The sequence below is a fragment of the Eschscholzia californica genome, unplaced genomic scaffold (assembly GCF_041429995.1).
Source record: "Eschscholzia californica isolate CP2 unplaced genomic scaffold, dmEscCali1.0.p SCAF_3, whole genome shotgun sequence".
Lineage (NCBI taxonomy): Eukaryota > Viridiplantae > Streptophyta > Magnoliopsida > Ranunculales > Papaveraceae > Eschscholzia > Eschscholzia californica.
The window spans coordinates 47805434-47826411 of NW_028238420.1; the positions used below are offsets into that span (position 1 = coordinate 47805434).

General features: G+C 35.6%; 1 protein-coding gene across 1 annotated transcript; it reads right to left on the reverse strand.

Moving 5' to 3' along the window:
• Window positions 1–16348: 16348 nt before the first annotated feature.
• Window positions 16349–18004, reverse strand: LOC147551067 (1-aminocyclopropane-1-carboxylate oxidase homolog 1-like). Its single transcript, XM_086671440.1, has 3 exons — window positions 17409–18004; window positions 16971–17292; window positions 16349–16829 (listed from the first exon to the last, which is right to left on the reverse strand). Exons 1-3 carry the CDS (start codon window positions 17951–17953, stop codon window positions 16575–16577), a joined length of 1122 nt encoding a protein of 373 aa, XP_086527566.1. The 5' UTR covers window positions 17954–18004; the 3' UTR covers window positions 16349–16574.
• Between the last annotated feature and the right edge of the window lie 2974 nt (window positions 18005–20978).

Genomic DNA, 20978 nt, shown 5'->3' on the forward strand with positions numbered 1-20978 from the left:
CTCAATATTAGTAGGAGCAAAGAGGAAAAGTTTCTGTTTTATATACAAAAGGTTTGGTGGAGTTGGAGAATTTTATGGTTACCCCCTGGATCGCAATTAGGGTTATCCAACTTATCCCATTATAATTGTGCAAACATATATCTAGTATTTGAAGAAAAAATCGTTTACAATCTAAAATTTTGAGTAGTCTTAATTTGTGCAACTACATATTAATCTAACTAGGAAAATAGATAAGGGCCGGCACGATTAGTCCGAAATAAAAATAAAAAAATTAGGTTTAAGGTCCAAACTTAATATAAAATAGGTAAAAAGTCTATTTTTCTGAGTATTTGTTTTTGCCTCGTACACGGTCCATCTTTCTCATTCTAAGCAACATTGCTAACCAAATTGATAGATTGATAAAAAGTTTCACGTGGGAGACTCGCAAGTCTGGAGGAAAATGCACTGGGTATCTTGGAGCAAAATCACAAAACCTCATTGTCATGAAGGATTGTGAATAAAAAAACTGAAAGATACTAATCTCTCCCTTCTTGCTAAATGGACTTGGAGGTAAGGTAACGAGAGCAACAGTCTCTGTTGTCATATGATTAGAGAACGATATAAGGGGAACCCATCTTGGTGGCACTTTTTTTTTTAACTATATCGACACAAAAAATGAGGCCTTGGAAACAGATTTTAACGGTTGCAAAGCTTGTGAAGAAATACACCACTGTTCACATCAATAATGGAGAAAAAAACTTCATTTTGGGAAGATAAATGGACGGGTTCTTCTTCTCTCACAGAGGAATTCCATGGCATTTTAAAATTTTCAAATTCTAAAGATTGCTATATCAAGGATATGAGGGTTAGTGTCAATAATTCTTTTGATTGGGATCTCAAGCTATTCAGAAATTGCAAAGAAGAAGAAGTCATTAAGGCTTCAAATCTATTGAACAGAATTTCCAACGCCATGTTTCCTTTTAATGAAGATGCTTCCTCTAGAGAATGGAGTCCAAGTGTTAATAGAGTATTCTCCGTAGCGTCACTTTACCATCATCATAACAACTTCTACAACGCTAGCAACTAAGGTAATCTTCCCAGAGAATTCCCAGGCAAAGTTATTTGGAATAGCTTTGCCCCTCCAAATATTTCTTTTATCATTTTGGCAGCTTATTTTAACTGTCTCCCAACTTGTGGTCTTCTCCAAAGGAGAGGTTTCTCGTTCCCAAATCGATGTTCATTGCACAATATGGAGGAAGAGACTAGAACACTTATTCTTCAGATGCTCGTCCACAGAAAATATTTGGAAAGACATTACTTCTTCATATAGTAGTGTTTGGTTACATGGCAATCTCACCAAAGACATCTTCGACAACTTAACTATTCCTACAACAAGAACCTGAAAAAAGTTTCATAAGGTTTGTTGCTCCTTTTGCCATTATTTGGAGCCTTTGGTATGAAAGAAATAGAAAAAAAAAATTGAGGACGAGGACAAATCCGCTGCAAATGTTATCATTTCCATCGAAGGTATATCCTATCAACTTTTTCCTAGAGTCACTTTTACCCATTTATTGTTTGTTAATAAAATTGGTAGTATATGATTAACGTAAAGGGAGATGTATTTAGTAAGCACTCACAAATCTAGGATGAACAAAACCAAATTCATGATTTGGAAGTAGTTTTGGAGAACAACCGGTTTCAAGAAACTAAGAAAAGTTTTAGATCTTGTTTTGGAGATGAACCAATTGGTATTGGGGGCTTGAAGAAGAAGAAGAAGTTTGAAGATGAAGCAATCGTTAATGGAGGAACTGAGATCTTAGGAAGCTAAAGGTTGAAGATGAAGCAAATGAAGCAGATGAAGATGTAAGAGATTGAGAAGTTGTACAAAGAGAAACAATATTTTGGGAGAGAGAATGAGCTTAAGGCTTTATGAAATAGAAAATGGAACCAGAAAATAAATTTTGAAATCTATATATAGGAGGTTATTATGGGGATTAATAGATATTGTTAATCCTAGAGATCCGTAATTGCGCATCGAATTGCATTTTTTGGACTAGATGTCATTTTATTTTATTTTGCGAATTAAAAGTGTTTATTACTTTCTGGTGGACTAAATCTACTATTAGGGGTCATTTTTGGACCAAAAACCCAAATTTCATTGATTTGAAAAAGAAGTTAAGGGGCAATCGGTAAATACCCTATACAAAATCTAAAGGAGATATCCGTCGACCAAGAACGCAATGTGAGCAATTTATTGGATAGGACAATTGATGAAGAAGATCATCAAGTTCGGATGATTTAGGGATTGTAATGTTTAGCTAGAAACCAACTACGATCGTCGAATCACGAAGCGATTCGCGGCTAACTTCGTCTGGATCCTACAACGGGTTACACAAAGAGTGTCAACTTGATCGGAAGATATGACTAGAGGGATGAGACATATATGTGGGAGAGACCCATAAGATATGTCCAAAAGGTGTAAAAGAAGTTTAGGCAAAGATAGTACAAAAGCCCCGAATGGAGGGATTTTGGGTTGGGGCACCAAAGGGATATTTTGGGCCCTAGAGAGGGGCCGACCATGCTTGGTAGGCTGCTCATAAGGGGCCGGCCAGATCAGTCCAAGGAAGGAAGCATGGGGCGGCCACAAGAGAGGAAATAGGGAAAATAGAAAGTAGTTTCTATTTTCGACTATTTCCTTAATCTTATTGAAAAGGACTTTTTGGGAAACCTAATTAGGGTGCGAGTCTAACTTACGATTCTATATAATGTCTCTTTGGGACTTGAATAAGGTGTGGAAAATTCTCAAGAAGCTCTCAACCTCTACAATATCAAGTAGAGAAGGAAATAGAGAAAATTCTCAATTATCAATCTAGTCAAAGAAGAAGGTGTTCTTCATCTAAGCACCATTGGTGTTCTAGCTAGCAACAAGGTGAGAGATCAAGGTGATTGCTCGGTGTCCCAAGTAGAGGAGCTACAATTGGAGCTCTTGGTCTTCTCAAAAGCAATTGGAAAGGTTCGAGGGAAAACTATCGATAAAGGTATTTATACAACTAGTTTACTTGTTCATCATTATTAGCTTATGCATAAGATCCTGGGAATACTATTGTTAGACATTAGATTACTGAGATTTCGCTTAGAACACTAGAAGACTCCATAACCTAACAAAATCAACCATAAAACAATGAATAAAATCAACTACCACCAATATTATTCAAACCCAATATTGTTAGAGGTATTATTCAATAGGGTTATTTCTCAAATGGCCCCCAACTTTGTGACCAGCTTCCTGCCTGGACCCCTACTTTAGCAAATATTCCTGTATGGTCCCCTTTTTCCGTTATCTTTAACTGTCCGTTACTCGCTCTCCTCCATCTCATTTTTCTCTCTGCCAAGTCACCTATCATGCCACATCATCATCTTCTCCGGCAGGGGTCGTCGGCCGGAAATTTGGCCGGCCGGCGACTTTCAAATATTAAAAATTATTTTCTCTCTCCTCTCTCTCTCTCTCTAGAAAAAAAATTTCCATCACCCTCTTTCTCTCTAAAACTCCGGCGAAGGGAAACCCCTTCGCCGGAGTTTTAGAGAGTGAGGAGAAAAAAAAATTCCTAGAGAGAGAGAGAAAATAAAATAAAAAAAACAGTTTTTTTTTTTTTTAATATTTGAAGGTCGCCGGCCGGAAATTTGGCCGTCCGGCGACCCATGTCGGAGAAGATGATGATGTGGCGTGATAGGTGACTTGGCAGAGAAGAGAGAAAATGAGATGGAAGAGAGAGAGTAACGGACAGTTAAAGATAACGGAAAAGGGGGTCATACGGGAATATTTGCTAAAAGAGGGGGCCAGGCAGGAAGCTGGTCACAAAGTTGGGGGCCATTTGGGAAATAACCCTATTCAATAAGATGACATAGTTCCCAAAGATGGCTACTTTGAGGTTTCAATTTCTTTTTCTCTGAGAAGCTTGAAATGAGTAAGACTAAAGTTTCCATCAAGTTCTTTTGAAGTGTAATACTGAATATATTCTTTCACAGTTATATATCTCTCTGTATTTTGGAGAATTTGTTTTTGATAACAATTCTTTGATAGGTCCATATTTCTTTGAAGCTTCCCCGAGATATGTACCATGGAAAAAACAAGCAACTGATACACGCGAATCTACTTGATTCACTAACACTCGGTGCTCCACACTTTTAAGTTTATCATTCGATACTAACTGCACATTTACACATTAAATAGACAGCAAAAATGAATCATTGTAGTTTCTTCTTTTCCGATGATAATATATTGTTGCTATAACTGTCAAAAGTGTTGCTAAAGATTAGACATACCTGTAAAAGATCGCCAATGTTAATAATGAGAGATCCATATAAAGGAGAGACATCAATCCAGTGGCTCTTGTAACGATCTTGAAGACCACCGATATTGTCTTGGAGAAGAATGGTGAGGAAATCTGAGTCCCAATGTCTAGTTAGTCCCATTGCCAGTTCTTGTTGTGGGCACTCCGGATAGTAGTGACCTAGAAGGGCCAGACCCTTGTCACAATCCATTTCGTTAAGGTGGTTCCAGTTCAGTCCAAGTCCTTCCGAAAGTAATTCCAGTACCTTAGTCCCCAACTTCAGTATACACTTCGAAAAGTTCATTAATGTATCCCTACACGTTAATAAACCACGGTAAAGTAATTCTGAATTTGAATCATCTGATTACGACTTGCTATAGGACTAAAAAGACATTTGACGGTTGCTCAATTCGGACTTATTAAATGTGATTTAATGGACAGAAAATCACTTCAAATCAACTTCCAAAAGAAATACATGAATGTGTGACTATAACAAAAGACAAACATTCTAAAATTTCGTCGAGTCAATCCTAAATCTCGAGACAGATTCAGATCCATACGAAAAAAAAATTACCTTAGTAGAACAGGAATTTGTTCGGATTGGGGAGGAATAGGAGCCATTTTGCAATAGTAAGTGTCTCTCCAATAAGCAGTAGGTGCTTGATAAAGATGGAAATTACTATTGTACTTTGAAGTTGCCCCAAGAACACGAGAATAGATCTTAGCTTTTCTTCCACTGGTTGCTCATGAAACAATCATATCTTTTCAATCATTTCATCTAAAAGACTCATTGGAATCCCATGGTTGACTACTTGAAAGAACCCAAACTTCTCACCTGCATCTAAGACTTGTTCGACTATCATTTTACGACAATTTTCATCTCTCCCAATCCCTTCAAGATCTATGATTGGAATTTTGATGTTTAGTTTATCAGCTGAAGTTGACTTTTCATCAATACCGGGTGGGTGGACGAAAATTTGAGGATTTTTTTGGATTCCAGCATCAACTAGTCCTTTAACACCAGCTTTTGTTTCGACAAATGCCTTCAACTCTTTTAGTCTATTCAATTCAATTTGATGAGTCGAACTTTCCTCAGTAACATCGGCCGATGAGGCGATCTTTTGTTGTCCTTGAATGAAGTTCACTTATAGGAGGAGCTCTCCGTAGTTGAAGTTCAAGAGAGAAAAATGTAAATGTATGAATTAGATATATGCTGAGATCTTTACCTAACCAAACCTTCAATAATGGAGATTGTTCACAATTTTCTTTTTGTTCTTGCATTAGGAATATGACTGATTTTCACGTGGGATGGTGGATATTAATTCTTAAATATTTATAGTAATATCAATTTTATTCCGAGTCTATATTGGTCGGTCATGTCAGCCAGTCCCATCAGGAATCTGAATATCATATGTTCCTAGAAATATTAAATTCCGAAAACAAATAAGAAATATTCCTATAACATATGTATATAATATTAGAAATGAGTACTATATAACATTATGCAAATAATCAAACCTACGTCACTCATCAACATCTAAGAGTTTCAATTTCCATTGATGTGCAAAATTAATTAATCTCAAAGCTTGAATAAGTAAGGGCACAATCTCCATTAAGTTGTTTCTAGAAGAATGGATTTCTCGTTAATCAAATAGTTGTTACATTTAGTTTATATAGAAGAATCTCTAACAAACCAAAATAGTTCCTAACAAACTATAACAGAAAAATAACAACCAAGAAGCGATCTAATCCAGTGCTTCGAGGCTGGACCTCTTGAGTGTGGCTCCAACTAACTTTAACCACTTGAATAGAGTATGATATGGTGAGTTGAGAGTAGATAGGCCTTGGTACAGCTTACTCTTCGGTTGTGTTTGATATTAGGGAAACAATTCCATGGAAATTGAAGAGTTTCCATGGAAATGTTTCCACGGAACATATTTCACGGAAATAGAAGTTCTTTTGTTTGGTTATCATTCGCTATTTCGTGGAGTTGTATGATTTTGTCGTTTGGTTGACAACTTATTTCCATGGAAATGGTTATAATATTTTTTTCGAGATAAAGAACAATAACATTGATTAATATTTAAAAATATATATAAGTCAACAAAATCAAACCTAATTATTACTATTAATATAAATCTGAAGTCAGAATTTATGTAAAGTAAATAAACACTAATCTAGCAAAGTAAATAATTAAAATACTACTATCCACCTAGTATGCAAGTTCAATTTTTTTTGGTTTTAGGTATAGTATTTTTTTTTCGAACTAAGTTTTAGGTATAGTAGAAACATAAATACATCCATTTACTCTATATGAAGCTATGGAACCACCAGTACTACTATTACTACTTTCCATCTCTTACTTTCTCTAAGTTTTAGTCAATAAGCTATACGATTACAACTATTTTGGTTTTAAGTATAGTAAAAACATAAATAAATGCATGGAACAACTTTTGTCCTTCTTTGTGTAAGCAATGGCAAGTGAGATGTTGATATAATGATATTAGTAGTAAAAACAAAAAGTAGAGATGGTTTAAAAAGTAAAAAGGAAAAGAGAAAACTTACCTTGTTATGGAGGTAGAGATTCTTTTTTCAGCTTTGTTTCTTCTTTAGACCAGGCAGTAGTTTAGAAGATGGAGGAGAAATCAAAAAGTTTATTTTTATAGGTAGAAAAAATGACGAAAATTTGAAGATAAACATTAGGGTTTTCTTTTTGGCGAAAATATAGAAATAATTATCAAGTTTCAAGTATCCAGAAATATTGAAATACTATTTCCTTAATTTCCATGGAAACTAAACCCTAGGGAGAAGCAAGGAATTAAAAGTAGGGTATTTCACGGAAATAGATTTCCGGGGAAATTGAAGCCGTGGAAATAGACTACGTACCAAACGGTGGAAATACCTATTTCCATGGAAACTCTTTTATTTCCATGGAAATAGGTTATATCAAACACACCCTTAGAATTTTTAGAATTACAGATCTATTACCTTCCCTCAAGGTCAAGCTGCTGAAAATAGTTTGAGGTTGCATTTGAGAAGCACAGATCGAGGACCTGGTAGACCTTTAGTTAAGACATCAGCAGGTTGATCATTAGTCGAAATATAAGAGAGCTGAATTCTTTTATTGGAGACTAATTCCCTGGTAAAATGGAAGTCCGGAGCAAGATGCTTAATCTTGGAGTGAAAGACTGGATTAGAAGCTAGTGCTAAAGTTGAAACATTATCACACCATAACTTGGGTGGTTGATGAAGGAAGCAATGAAAGTTATTAAGCAAAGAACAGACCCAAATTGTTTCAGCAGCTGATTGAGCTAGAGATCTATACTTTGCTTCTGTGGAAGAGCGAGAAACAGTGGCTTGCTTCTTTGCTGACCAGGAGATAGGATTTCCACCTACGTATAGAACAAACTCAGAAGTTGATCTGCTGTTAGAGATGCTACCAGCCCAATCAGCATTAGCAAAGACATGAAGATCTAAAGAAGATACTTAGTGAAATGAATACCAAAGTCAACTGTGCCTTTGGGATATCTCAAAATTCTTTTAACAGTTGAAAGATGAATAGAGGTAGGTTTGCTCATAAATTGGCACACTTGGCTAACTGCATAGCTAATGTCAGGTCTTGTCTAAGTTAAATACTGAAGAGCACCCACCAAACTTCTGTATTGGGTAGGATCTGAAATAGGAGTACCATCTAATGGAGACAATTTGGAACCATGAACTAATGGAGTGGAACAAGGCTTAACATCTAATAGTTCAGCTTTCTTCAAAAGATCCAAAGTATACTTAGTCTGTGTAAGCATAAGACTAGAATTATCTCTAGTAGTTTCCATCCCAAGAAAGTAATGAAGAGTCTCTAAATCCTTCATGGCAAAAGTGAAACTCAGACTTTTAATAAGGTTGTTACAAGCTGAGAAAGAGTTGCCTGTGACCAGTATATCATCAACATAGACCAAAACATATAAGAGAGTGCCATTATAAGAGAGAGTACACAAAGAGGAGTCGAAAAGGACTTTTGAAAGCCAAGGGCTATAAGAGAGTCAGCTAATTCCTAATACCAAGCTCTTGGAGCTTGCTTTAAACCATAGATAGACTTGTTGAGTTTACAAACATAATGGGGATGTGATTTATCTTGAAATCCAGGTGGCTGAGACATAAAAACTTCTTCCTTAAGATGACCATGAAGGAATGCATTGCTAACATCTAGTTGCTTATTTAACCGGTCATTTGAACTGCAAGAGTGAGAAGGACTCGAATTGTGGTAGGTTTGGCCACTGGACTGAAGGTTTCAGAAAAGTGTATGCCTTTTCCTTGGTGAAAACCCTTAACAACTAGTCTAGCTTTGTATCTCTCTATACTCCCATCAGATTATTATTTTATTTTGAACACCCATTTGCAACCAACCAGATTATGAGAAGAAGAAGGTGGAACCAATGTCCAAGTATTGAGGTCTTGTAGTGCCTGAAATTCAGAATTCATAACCTCTCTCCAAAGAGGATCCTTACTATCTTGAGTAAAGCAAGTAGGAGTAGAAGGATTGGCAGTGTGCTTCAGTGTCTCAGACATAGGATGCTTAGTGGCAGTTAGATACATTTCAGGTTTAAAAATTCCTGACTTGGCTCTTGTTTGCATAGGATGTAAACAAGTATATTGTGGTGGATTAGGAGTTTGAGAAGAATTGGAGGTGGGATTGAATATCTGAGGTTAAGATTTAATATGTTGTTCAGGTTGGGACTGAGTAGAAGAATGGGGGGAAGAGATATTTGGAGAAGGAACAGAAATGGTCTGAGACAAATTGGTTAACTGAGGTTGAGGTTGGATGAAAGGATGTGCCAAATTGTGTATTGGGTTAAGCTGAATAGGATAAGTAGGTGAGGATGATGTATGTGTAGATGAGGAAGAAATATGAGATGGAATAGGGGAATGAGAGACAGACCTATGAGGGAATAGTTGTTCATTATACACAACATGTCTGGACCCATACACTTTACCAGTGGAAATATCAAGACCCCTATATACTTTCTGGTTTTGAGCATACCCAATGAAGGTACATTCCTTGCTTCTTGGGTCAAGTTTATTAGATGTATAGGGTCTGAACCAAGGGTAGCATGCACAACCAAAAACTCTAAGAAATTCATAGTCTGGAGGAGAATAAAGCAGCTTCTCTAGAGGTGAAATGGAGTGAATAGCTTTATTAGGAAGTCGATTAATCAAGTAATTGGCAGTGTGTAAAGCTTCAAGCCAATAATTCTGTGACAGAGAGGCATGAATAAGAAGAGTTTTGGTAATTTGAATAAGGTGTTTGTGCTTAGACTCAGCAACACCATTTTGCTCAGGTGTGTGAGCACAAGTCATCTGATGAGGTCGATAGAGCTCAATTTTATGTCGACAATTTACTTTTGTTAGTCGTTATATTTGATAAAATTAATAAAGTTAATTTAGTTTTACAGGAATAGCAAAAAAAAGGTGAAACAACCAATATTTTACGAAAGTCATGTGCAAGGGGTATTCAAGAAGCTTAATTTTGGTCAACTCAAGTTAGTTCAGGGATGATTTGCAACAAGGTATTTTTTTCAGGGGCATTATATAATTGGCTGAAAACCAAGGACTGGAAAGGTAATTCATTTGTTACCCAAATTCGTTAAAGCTACAGGAAGGAATTGAATCATCACATGGAGGCTTTCAAATTGGATTTCATTTAGGGTCCCACCAGTGATTTCAAATTAGATTTCATTGACATGCTTCCAAGTTCCAACGACTCCACTTAATTTGGAATTTCCAATTAACTTTCCAATCTGATTCCAATTTGGAATTCAAATTGGAAAGTCTATTATACCCTACCCATGAAGCCGTGAGTTATATTTTACAGAGATCACAGAGAAGGAAAGAAATTGCTAAAGAAGGAGATTAATTTTGAGCTGTATATTGGCTAAATGAATGATGAGAGGGAGACGGTCCACTGAATATTTTAGTGAGAGAGAGTTTGGCTGAAAATGGTAGGAAAGATATGTGATTGAAGAGGGATAGCTGGAGATCTTGGTCAACAGAGAGAGAGATATTCTCTCGGAAAAATGACGGGTTGCAACTTATAAAAAAGACAGAGAAGGAGACTTGGAAAAAAAAATTAATTCGGCTCTGTTCTTCTTCTCTGGGCTTCAATTTAATCATAGAGAGATAGAGAAGAAGAACAGAGTATATTTACTGTAGAGAGAGAGAGAGAGAGAGAGAGAGAGAGAGCATTTTCATCATCTTCTTCTCTTGTTCCTGTTCTTATTGTATTGAGAGAAAGAAAAGAGAATTTGAGAGAGAGTTTGAATCAGAGAGACTTGTAGAGAGATTGAGAGATTGAAGAAGAACAAATCAGTAGAGAGAGGAATTTTCAGTTGGAGAAGAAGACCTTGTTTGGTTTAAAATTGCTGCTGGAAAATAATTTTCTCCAGGGGAGTGTTTGGTTCACAGAAGGAAAATAATTTTCCTGCGAGAAAAAGTTTAGTTGTTCTTCCCTTTCCCTCTCTTATTTGTCATATTTGTTTTAATCTCGTATTATGATTAGCTAATCTCTCTAGTTTAGGGTTTTGATGAAGTTTTGATCATGTTTAATGTATATCCCTTTTTCATCATAATATCGTTGATTAAACTCTTATCATAGTTTTAGTGATCTTCTTTCATTGTTTATACTTCTAACTTGATCCATCATGATTAGATTAGGTTCTTTTATGATTGATGCTTGATGAGTTGATATGCAATAGTTAGAAATCCGTGATTTGATAAATGAGTTCACTTTTGTCGATGATATAATTTTCATTAGTTATGCCTCCGATTTGATCTATCATTATTAGGTTAAATTCTTTTATGGTTGATACTTATCAGGTGTAACTCAATAGTTGGTTTATCATCATTCGAGAAAGCCGGTTACATAAAGCCATTGATGATTAGGTTGATATTTGACCATGATTAGGCGGATTCGAAACCCTAGGTCTTTCCCCCATTGACCCGTTTACTGTTATTATTTGTGTTTATTATTTTAATATCTATCACCAAAAACAATTTTGAAAAGAAAACATTTTAGTTCTAGGTTTAGAATAGGTTTCACTTAGTCCCTGAGGATCGACCCCGGTCTTACCGGGATATTACTACTTGACGCCCGTATACTTGCGGGTGGTGACCTATTTAGGAAACTTTCTAGGCCCATCATCATCTGATGTGAAATACCCTTTTCTCTGAGAAAAGATTTGAGGGAATTTGAAATGAATTCTCCACCCCCATCAGTTCTAATGACTTTAACCTTGTTTCCTAATTGGTTTTCAATGGCAGTAACTAAAGTAATGAAACATGATGTGAAATCATATTTATTAGACAAAGGCAACAACCAACAATACTTTGAGTATTCATCTATCACATTAGCATAGTAATAAGAACCACTAACAGATGCAATAGGAGCAAGGCCCCATAAATTAATATGCAGTAGTTGTAGAGGAGATGAAGCAGTGGTAATTGAATTTTGAAAGAGGAGCTTCTTGCTACAACCCAGCTGACAATCAGAACAAAAAATAGGCTTTATTTAGGTGGAAGGAAACAAGTGTTTCAGCTTTTGTAATGACTGAAAAGAGGGGTGGCCAAGTCTCTTGTGCCACACATCAGAAGATATAAACTGTGCTGTTAAAGCTTTTATTCGAGTACTTGAAGTAGATGAGGCAGGACTGAAATGAATTGGATATAAACCATCCTTAGCTGCCCCTTGGAAGTAAAGAGTCTGGTTCGATAATAGATCCTTCACATAGTAATCATGAGGATCAAAAGTTAAAGAGCAATTGTTATCTATAGTTAATTTATTCACTGACAACCAATTATGTGATGCTTGAGGAACTACCAATATGTTTTTCAGTCTAAAATGTTTATCTTTATAATGAAAAGAATTATTACAAGATCTAGTTATGATCATAACTTGACCATTAGCAGCTGTGATGGTGTTTGAACCATTATACTCAGTAGAGGAAGAAGTAATGTTGGACTCATCTGGTGTCACGTGATGGGATGCACCAGTATCTGCAAATCAAGGATTCTCTCCAAGAATATTTGCACTAGCTAACATAGCTGCAAGATTCCTAGGAGCAGCTCTTCCTTGATATGAAAAATTCATACGACGATAGCATTCTAATGCTGTGTGTCCTATTTTGTGACATATTTGACATATAGGTCTATCATCATTAGAAGACTTAGAAGTCTGAACATTAGAAGATTTAGTGTGATTAGAAATGAAATTCCTTCCTTGATTTGAAGTGAAATTCCTTCCTTGATTGGAATTGTAATTTCTTCCTTGATTAGAATTGAAATTTCTTCCTTGAAGAGAGTAGTTATTATAACCTACTCTATTATGACTGAATTTAGGTTGAGAAACTCTATTAAAGATTGAGGATTAGTGAAGAAAGCTTTATTGGTAGAAGAGGATAACCTTTTCTTTCGTTCATTTATAGTAATTTCCTCACAAATCAGTAAATTTTGAAGTTCATTTACTGAATCAGGAGGTTTTCTCAATCGAATAGCAGCAGAAAAGGACTCACAATCACTTGGTAAAGCTCTTAAGATGCTTACTACTAACTCAAATCTTGAAGCTGGACTTCCAGCAGCAGCTAAGGAGTCTGAAATTTTCTTGACTTTGGTTAGAAATTCAGGCATCGATTCATTCTGTTTCTTTAAATCTCGTAAGTTTTCTTGAAGTTGAAAGATGTGAGATGTTGAAGCAGATACAAATGAGTCCTCAAGATTCTGCCATAGTTCTTGAGAAGTCGAATTTCCAATTACATATGGGATAACCGAATCAGAGAGGGTTGAATTGATCTAAATCATTAGTGTTTGATCTTCTTCAACCCAATCAATATACTGTGGATTGATAATTTGTTCGTCTCTATCAACAAATTTGTTAGGACAAGGCCTTGATCCATCGATTAAATCCATCACGTTATATTTCTTAAGAATTGGAATGAACAAAGAACGTCAGGCTAAGTAATTATCGTTTTGAAGCTTAATAGGAATAGCATTTCCCATTGAATTGATTGATAAAGAGGTTATTTTTGGATTATCCATGTTTAGATGAAGAAGATGAAGTAGAAACAGAAGATTGAAGATGAAGTTTTAGAGAAAGAGAGAGAGAAAGAAGCAGAGAAGAGAGTAGAGCAGGGGCGAGCCCACATAGGGGCCCGTGGGGGCGCAGGCCCCCACGACCCTAATGTGACTCACCTATGTTGTACTTCATGTGCTACTATATTATATATGTGTATTTCCATTATGAAATATCATCCTTTCTTAGCTTAGGTGGTGAAACAGTGGAATTACATCGCAACTGTCAAGGGATCGAAAACCATGCAAGGCACATTTTTTTTCTAGAATTTCACCAACACATTTTTATCTAGAATGTCTACTACATAGATTAGTTGAAATTGTTCATTAAAAATATATTTTGGAGGGCATGTTCCGCTTAAAATTGGTTCTTATTAATTGAGATAACTCAATTTTGACCTACTCAAAGTCACCAACTAAATAAAATGGCATCCAAGAGATGATGAGTATTTTAAACAACCCCTTTAAATATTGATTTTGTGTGATTTTTTCGTGATTTGTATTTTGGACTTCAAAATTGTTTTTTTTTACATTTTTTTGTCATAGTAAATATGTTAATAGAAAGAAAACTTTATCTTCATCTTTTCTTCCATTACGGTCACTTCCTCTTCATCATCTATCATCGTTTCTTCTTAATCTTTACCAATATCTTTTCATCCCCTCCTTTGTTTTTTATTTCAATATCTTTTGGGAATCCAGTTGGGGGAAGATCCTTGAACCATATTGATGAGAAATTTTGAGATTGCTTGTTATGCATCAAACATCAAAATTACTATAGAATATCTAAATTATAAATAAAATTTTGTTGAATTTGCTTTCCGTTTCTAGCTTAATCGCGTACTATGAAACTCTTTCATTAGCTATAACAAAAAGGTGCCCCCACTCATAAAAATTTCTGGCTTCGCCACTGGAGTAGAGAGAAAGAGTTAATCTCTTCGGGTAGCTTGGATCATGGCTCTGATATTAGTCAAATAGTTGTTACATTTAGTTTATATAGAAGAATCTCTAACAACCAAAAACAGTTTCTAACAAACTATAACAGAAAAATAACAACCAAGAAGTGATCTAATCCAGTGCTTCTAGGCTGGACCTCTTGAGTGTGGCTCCAACTAACTTAACCACTTGAATAGAGTATGATATGGTGAGCCGAGAGTAGATAGACCATAGCACAGCTTACTCTTAGAATTTTTAGAATTGGAGATCTATTAGTTTCGAGTTGGAACACGTAGTATATTCTTTCGCAGTTGTTTCTCTTATAACGGAGGATTCGTATTTCCTGCTACTTCCCAAATTAAATACGTACCATGTAAGAAACATGCAATATATACATGTGAATCAACCCAATTTACTAAAACCTTATGTTCCAAGCTTTTGGACAAACAATCGACTGTTACTACAGACTCACAAAACAATAGACAACAAGGTATAAGCGAATCATGGTAGTTTGTATATAATTATGACTAAACGGCTAATCTGTCACAATTTTGTATGTGAAAAACAGAATGGAAAGAATTTATAATAAAACATTACATTATTCATGACTTGTTCAATCGAATTAGATCAATGGATTGGACAGATTATTCATTGACAGGAAAAAAAAGGAAGAAATGACATATTTGGACAAGTACAATAAAAGAAAATCAAATCCCCAAAACTTCAAATAACAAGAGTAAATGTGGAGAACCCCATATAAAAGTATTAGGCCTAATGATAGAAGTTATAATGATAAACTACTAGAATATTTAAATTCGCGTGCAGTCCAAAACTGGGGCCAAAATGCGTTTCTTTTTACCTGCAAATGTTGTAATTGTAACTAACAATTTCTTATTTCATCAAAAAAAAACTAACAATTTCTTTTTCTCATAAAAAAAAACTAACAATTTCTTTTTACCTGCAAAAGATGACCAGAATAGCTAGACCCTTGTCACAATGGATATGGTTTAATATCAACATTTGTAGGTTACAATATGAATGTTTTTGTAAATTTAGAATGACCATTGGTCGATTCATGATTATTTTGTTCAAAGAAAATCAAACTAATTAACTAAGCTACTCGGACATCATTAGAGTGTATTAGATAAGAAAAGTACTGTTAACCTATTTAGTGACACAAAATATATATATATAATCCCGAAGGCTTCAATAATGGAGATCTTTGTAATCTATTTTCGTATTTAATTTACAGCGGTTTGTATGTTGGAAATCACTTTTTTGAATACTCTAAGTTATCTTTTACTATAAGGAGGAAGCCAGCTGTATGTTTTTTGAATCGAATTTATAATAAAACATCAGATTATTCCTCTCTTGCTTGGTTGGTTTTAAGTTTTCCTTAATTTAAGGAGGAAGCCAGCTGTATGTTTTTGGATGAGGGTCGATCTCTGACAATCAACGGCTACAAGCTCGAGCTCATACCTTCACCGTATGAGCTCGAGCTCATTAAATCACCCCTCTTCAGAAATTTGATTTTTTTCATTCCAACATAAAATAAGGGAGAGAGACTTTCAACAAAAAAAAAGGAGAGAGAGAATTAGAAGAGACAAAATGCGGTGTGTGGGTGTGAAAATTGTAGGTGGGGACACCAAGTGGTGGGTGGTGATAGAAAATTCCGGTGGTGATCAGAGGTGACGGTGAAAATGAAAATTGAGGGGTAAAAACGACCAAATTGGAGGTGAGGTAGAAAATTATAGCGGTGGTAAGAGGTGTGGATGGTGATAAAGATTAGAGGGTGAAAACATCCGAATTGACTTTTTAACTTAAAATAAAATTGTCCTCGGCCTCATTTTTGTTGGTCAAAATTTTTATGTCCGACCAATATTTTGAATGCCCACAACCAGAGTCCAATATACTAAGGTGAGTTGAAATTTACCTTAGCAAGATGAAAAAATTACTAAGAATTACCATTTGCTATTAAGACACAAGAGAAGAGGATCCTTAATTTTAATAAAGATTTCTTTAAGTTTTATTTCCACTAATTGTGTTTGATGATGACTAAAACAAAAATTAAATATTTCTCTTCACCACTATATTTTCTCATAAAATGAGAAGTCCATAACCAAGTTTCCCCCTCAAGTAATCATAAATTAAGATAACATTATTTTGATAGTAGATAACTTTAGGCTTTGTGCTTCTATGGACGTAATCTTGTTGATCTTAGAGCTGGAAATGAGCAAGAGTGGATTTTCCATCAAGTCCCTTCGATGAGAAATTCAACAAAAATTCTCTCGCAGTTGTTTCTCTGTATTTTGGAGGATTTGTTTCCGACAATAACTCCTTGATTGGACCGATTTTCTTCGTTGTTTCTTCCATAAAAGTACCCATGAAAAAACATGCAATTGATACACGTGAATCTGCACGATTTGCTAACACTCTGTGCTCTACGCTTTTAAGCTTATCATTTGATATTAACTGCATTCACAAAATAGAAATACCAATTAACATTAAACAACATAACAAATAGTTAGTATAAACAAAACTTTTTAACTATTAACTTTAGATCTTACCAAGATCACTTTACATTTTTTAACAAACTTTCGATAAAATGTTTACCTGCAGAAGATCTCCAATGTTAATGATGAGAGATCCATGGAGAGGAGCAACGTCGATCCAGTGATTTTCATGACGAACTTGAAGACCACCGATACTGTCTTGGAGAAGAATTGTGAGAAAATCTGTATCACAATGTTTGGTTACGCCCATAGCTAGTTCCGGTTGGGGACACTCCGGATAGTAGTGACACAGTTGGTTTAGAACCTTCCCACAATCGATATCGTTAAGGTAGTTCTTTTTCAGCCCTAGTCCTTCGGATAATAGTTCGAATATCTCACTTCCCAATTTTTGTATAGATTTTGAGAAATCCGGTATAGTGTCCCTAAAAATTAGTTTTGCAAGTAAAAATTAACTTCAAATAATCCTATTAGACAAACTATTAAAACTCAATAAACAAAATTGTTATAAATTGCATATATTAAATAAAAAAAATAGTACCTTAATACGAGAGGTATTTGCTCAGGTTCGGGAAGATTAGGGTTACAAACACAAAAGTAAGTGTCTCTCCAGTTAGCAGTTGGTGCTTGATAAAGATCAAAATTACTAATATATGCTGATTGTACAGCAAGATTGTTCACATAAAGCTTAGCTCTTTCCTCGGCTGGTTGCTCGTGAAATAAACGTACCTTTTGTACCATTACGTCTAATAGACTAACTGGTATTCCATGGTTTATTACCTGAAAGAATCCAAACTTTTCACTTGCGCTTAGTACTTGTTGGACAATAATTTTACGTCGATTTTCATCTTTCTCTATTCCTTCAAAATCAATGATTGGAATGTTGATATTCAATTCAGCAGCTGGAGTTGATTTTTCGTCGATACCTGGTGGGCCAACAAACATCTGAGGGATTTTCTGGATTCCAGCATCAACAAGTCCTTTCACGCCAGCTTTTGTTTCATCAAATGCTTTCACCTCTTTCATTCGATCGTATTTTGATTCAGTTTGAGTCGAAATCACATCACTAACACCAACTGAACCCATCACTTTTTTGTAACTTAGCTTCTCTAGAGATGAATATGATTTCACAAATTTTAGTGTATATAATCAATCTTCTGTCTCTATATTTATAGGGCTAAAAACCCTAGATGTGATTGGAATAAGCTGCTTCTAGAAGAAAATGAGACACCTATTCACATCAATAGTTTGCATATAACCACATATGGCTAAGAAGAAAGAAAAGAAGGAAAGAAATTTACCAACCAAAGAATCTTCAGGATGGGAAAATAAATTACATAGTTGACAAATAAAAATATAAAGTTGGTTTTGAATTCTAAATCAACTACACTAATTAAAAGTTGTCAAGTTTAAACACAATTTTACGCATGCATTATTGGTAATTAGTTGCGTAGTTGACAAATTACAGATCAAAATTGCAAGATTACGGATCAAAATTTTAAAAGTAATCAATCAATTAAAATGTTGAAAAACAATAATTTTGTAGCTAGCTCATTTTTCCAAAAGTAATATATTAATGTGAAATATTGATAAAATGATAATGATATTTTGTGATCTCTGGTATTAATTAAATTTAATTTTGAATGAAAACAGAATTGGGTAGGATATTCTTAGAATGTAAAATACTTCCTTACCCAAAATAGGGCAATTATATTTTTTTTAAAAAAATTAATATATTTCTATTCATTTAGGTGTCTAAATTATCTCATCATGTTTTATATGGTATAGTTGACTCCCTTTCATTACAAAGGGACTATATAGGCTCACAAAATATTTTTGCCGATTGGGAAGTTACATTTTTATGGTATGATAAGTAATTAATATCTTTCTCATCAAAAAAATAATAACAATAATTAATATCCCTGCTAAAGGAATAATGTGTGTTGTCGAATGAGATAAATGCGCCTTCTAGAAGAAAATACTTCACAACACAATAAACAAATGATGAGGTTACGGGAGGAGTTGGCCCGAGCCCAACCTCACTTAACTATAAGCTTAATAATGGTTAAGTTACAAATTTTTCAATTGTTTTTTTTTTATTATTTTTTTTGCGAAATAGCTTTGATTAGTTTTAAATTTCAAGATTGAGAGTATTCACGATACAAGGAGGAGGCTCATTTCTGAAGCATACTCGTGTGACCTTATTACTAGCAAAACAGCTAATCGATGAGCTGCTTCATTACAATTACGAGTACAAAACGAAAAGCAAACCGAGTTGACCTCCCGCATGAGTGAGATGATGTTCGATATGATATTACGGATACGCCATGGTACTTCGCTTTCCGAATTGCGGAGATATCTCACTAGTTCCTGTGAATCCCCCTCTACAGTGATGTCTCGAAGTCCCATTGATATTGCAATTTCCATCCCCAACAGGAAAGCTTGAGCTTCACTCTCTTCTAGTGATCTAGGTGATAATACTTTACCTGCTCCCCTCATGAATTGACCATTGGTGTATGGAACTACCGCAACACATGCAACCTCAGGACTCTTATATGCCCCATCTACATTAATCTTCACCCATGCCTCCGGTGGCGGTATCCAACATGTTTGTTCTCGAGCAACAACGGTAACCGGTGTGCTGTCTAAATTTGTCTCTATTGCTTTTATGTTTTAAAGATCTTTTTGAGCTCTCAAGATCACTGTTTCTGACATTAACTTCTTCCAATTAAAGTGCTTCTCATTCCTTCCTTCCAGATGTTCAATAGTAGACATTCCATTTTGTTAAAACTCAAGAAGTTATCTCCTTCGCACAATTTCAGTCGGCAAAGAGAGATAATCGTGTGTGATTCATCAAATCTCGGCGCAAACTCCTCCACCACCTCCTTTACCGCAGGCCACCGTAAGAGCAGGTGGTCAACAAACTTGTCAACTGCTCCACATAATACACAACTCCTTGGGAATCCCTCAATAAAGCGTCTCAATATGCTTCTAACATGGATTTCGTTCTTCGATACTCTCCACATGAATTGGTTTATTTTTTTTGTAAGCTTAGAATTTTTCCAAAACCGAGACCAGTTTAAAGTAAGTGGGCGGTCGATAGTTCGCCTACGATTATACTCCCCCTTATAGAATGACTTAGCCGAGAATTTCCCCGATATCACTGGGGTCCAAATTAGTCGGGCATTTGTAGAATAACGAGACAACCAGATCTGGAGAATAGCCTTCATCGTCCTCCTATCAAATAGTTGGTGAAGTAGTGGTTCATTCCATCTGTTAGGACCCCTCAACATTAAGTCACTAACCCAATATATGTGGCTTGGCATTGGTTTGATTTGGATTGGTCTGAAATGAGACATCGTAGGTATCCAAGGGTCAAGCATAATCTTGATCCCACGTTCATCCCCCACAACACAACAATAATATTCTGACATTTGCTCTTTAACAGACCGAAAACTAGCCCATATTGTCGAGGAGTTAGACTTTGGTCCTTCTGCCCAGAAGTTATCATAATCCAGATATTTGGCCTTTAATAGTTTCACCCAAATCGCAGTAGGGTTAGTTAGAAATCTCCATACCTGTTTCGCCGCAAGTGACTGATTGACAATACTGAGCGACCTCACCCCGATCCCCCCTTCCTCTTTCGGCTTACACACTTCCTTCAAGTTTATCAGATGTAGTTTGTACTCTGTCTCTTCGTGTCCCCATCAGAAACACCGTTCCATCTTTTCCAGGTTTAATTAAGACTGTTTTACCTGTTTGGGTAATGAGTCTGCTCTTCCACCCTGACAGTCGCGCTTGGAACTTCTCTTTCGGAAAATCGAACAAGCCAATCCCAGATCGAGGTAGAAGCATTAGTGCGCCCAAATATTTCTCTGAATCTGTCATAAAGGGACCTCCATCTCTGCAGCTACCTATTGTCGACGAATTTCCTCTACCCCTCCACTAAATAGGATTGACGATTTCTGAAAATTTACCGCTTGTTCGGAAAAACTAGTATAGGTATAAAGTATCTCCTTGAGCGAATTTATATTGTCCTCACTAAATTTTCCGAAAATCAACAAGTCATCTTCAAAACAAAGGTGAGAAATAACAGGAGCATAACGGTTCA

Coding starts and splice junctions, on each gene's coding strand:
- LOC147551067 (XM_086671440.1), bottom strand. CDS start 17,953: ATGGGTTCAGTTGGTGTTAGTGATGTGATTTCGACTCAAACTGAATCA. Junction 17,293..17,408: donor CAAATACCTCTCGTATTAAG/GTACTATTTTTT, acceptor ACTAATTTTTAG/GGACACTATACCGGATTTCT. Junction 16,830..16,970: donor ACATTGGAGATCTTCTGCAG/GTAAACATTTTA, acceptor TTGTGAATGCAG/TTAATATCAAATGATAAGCT.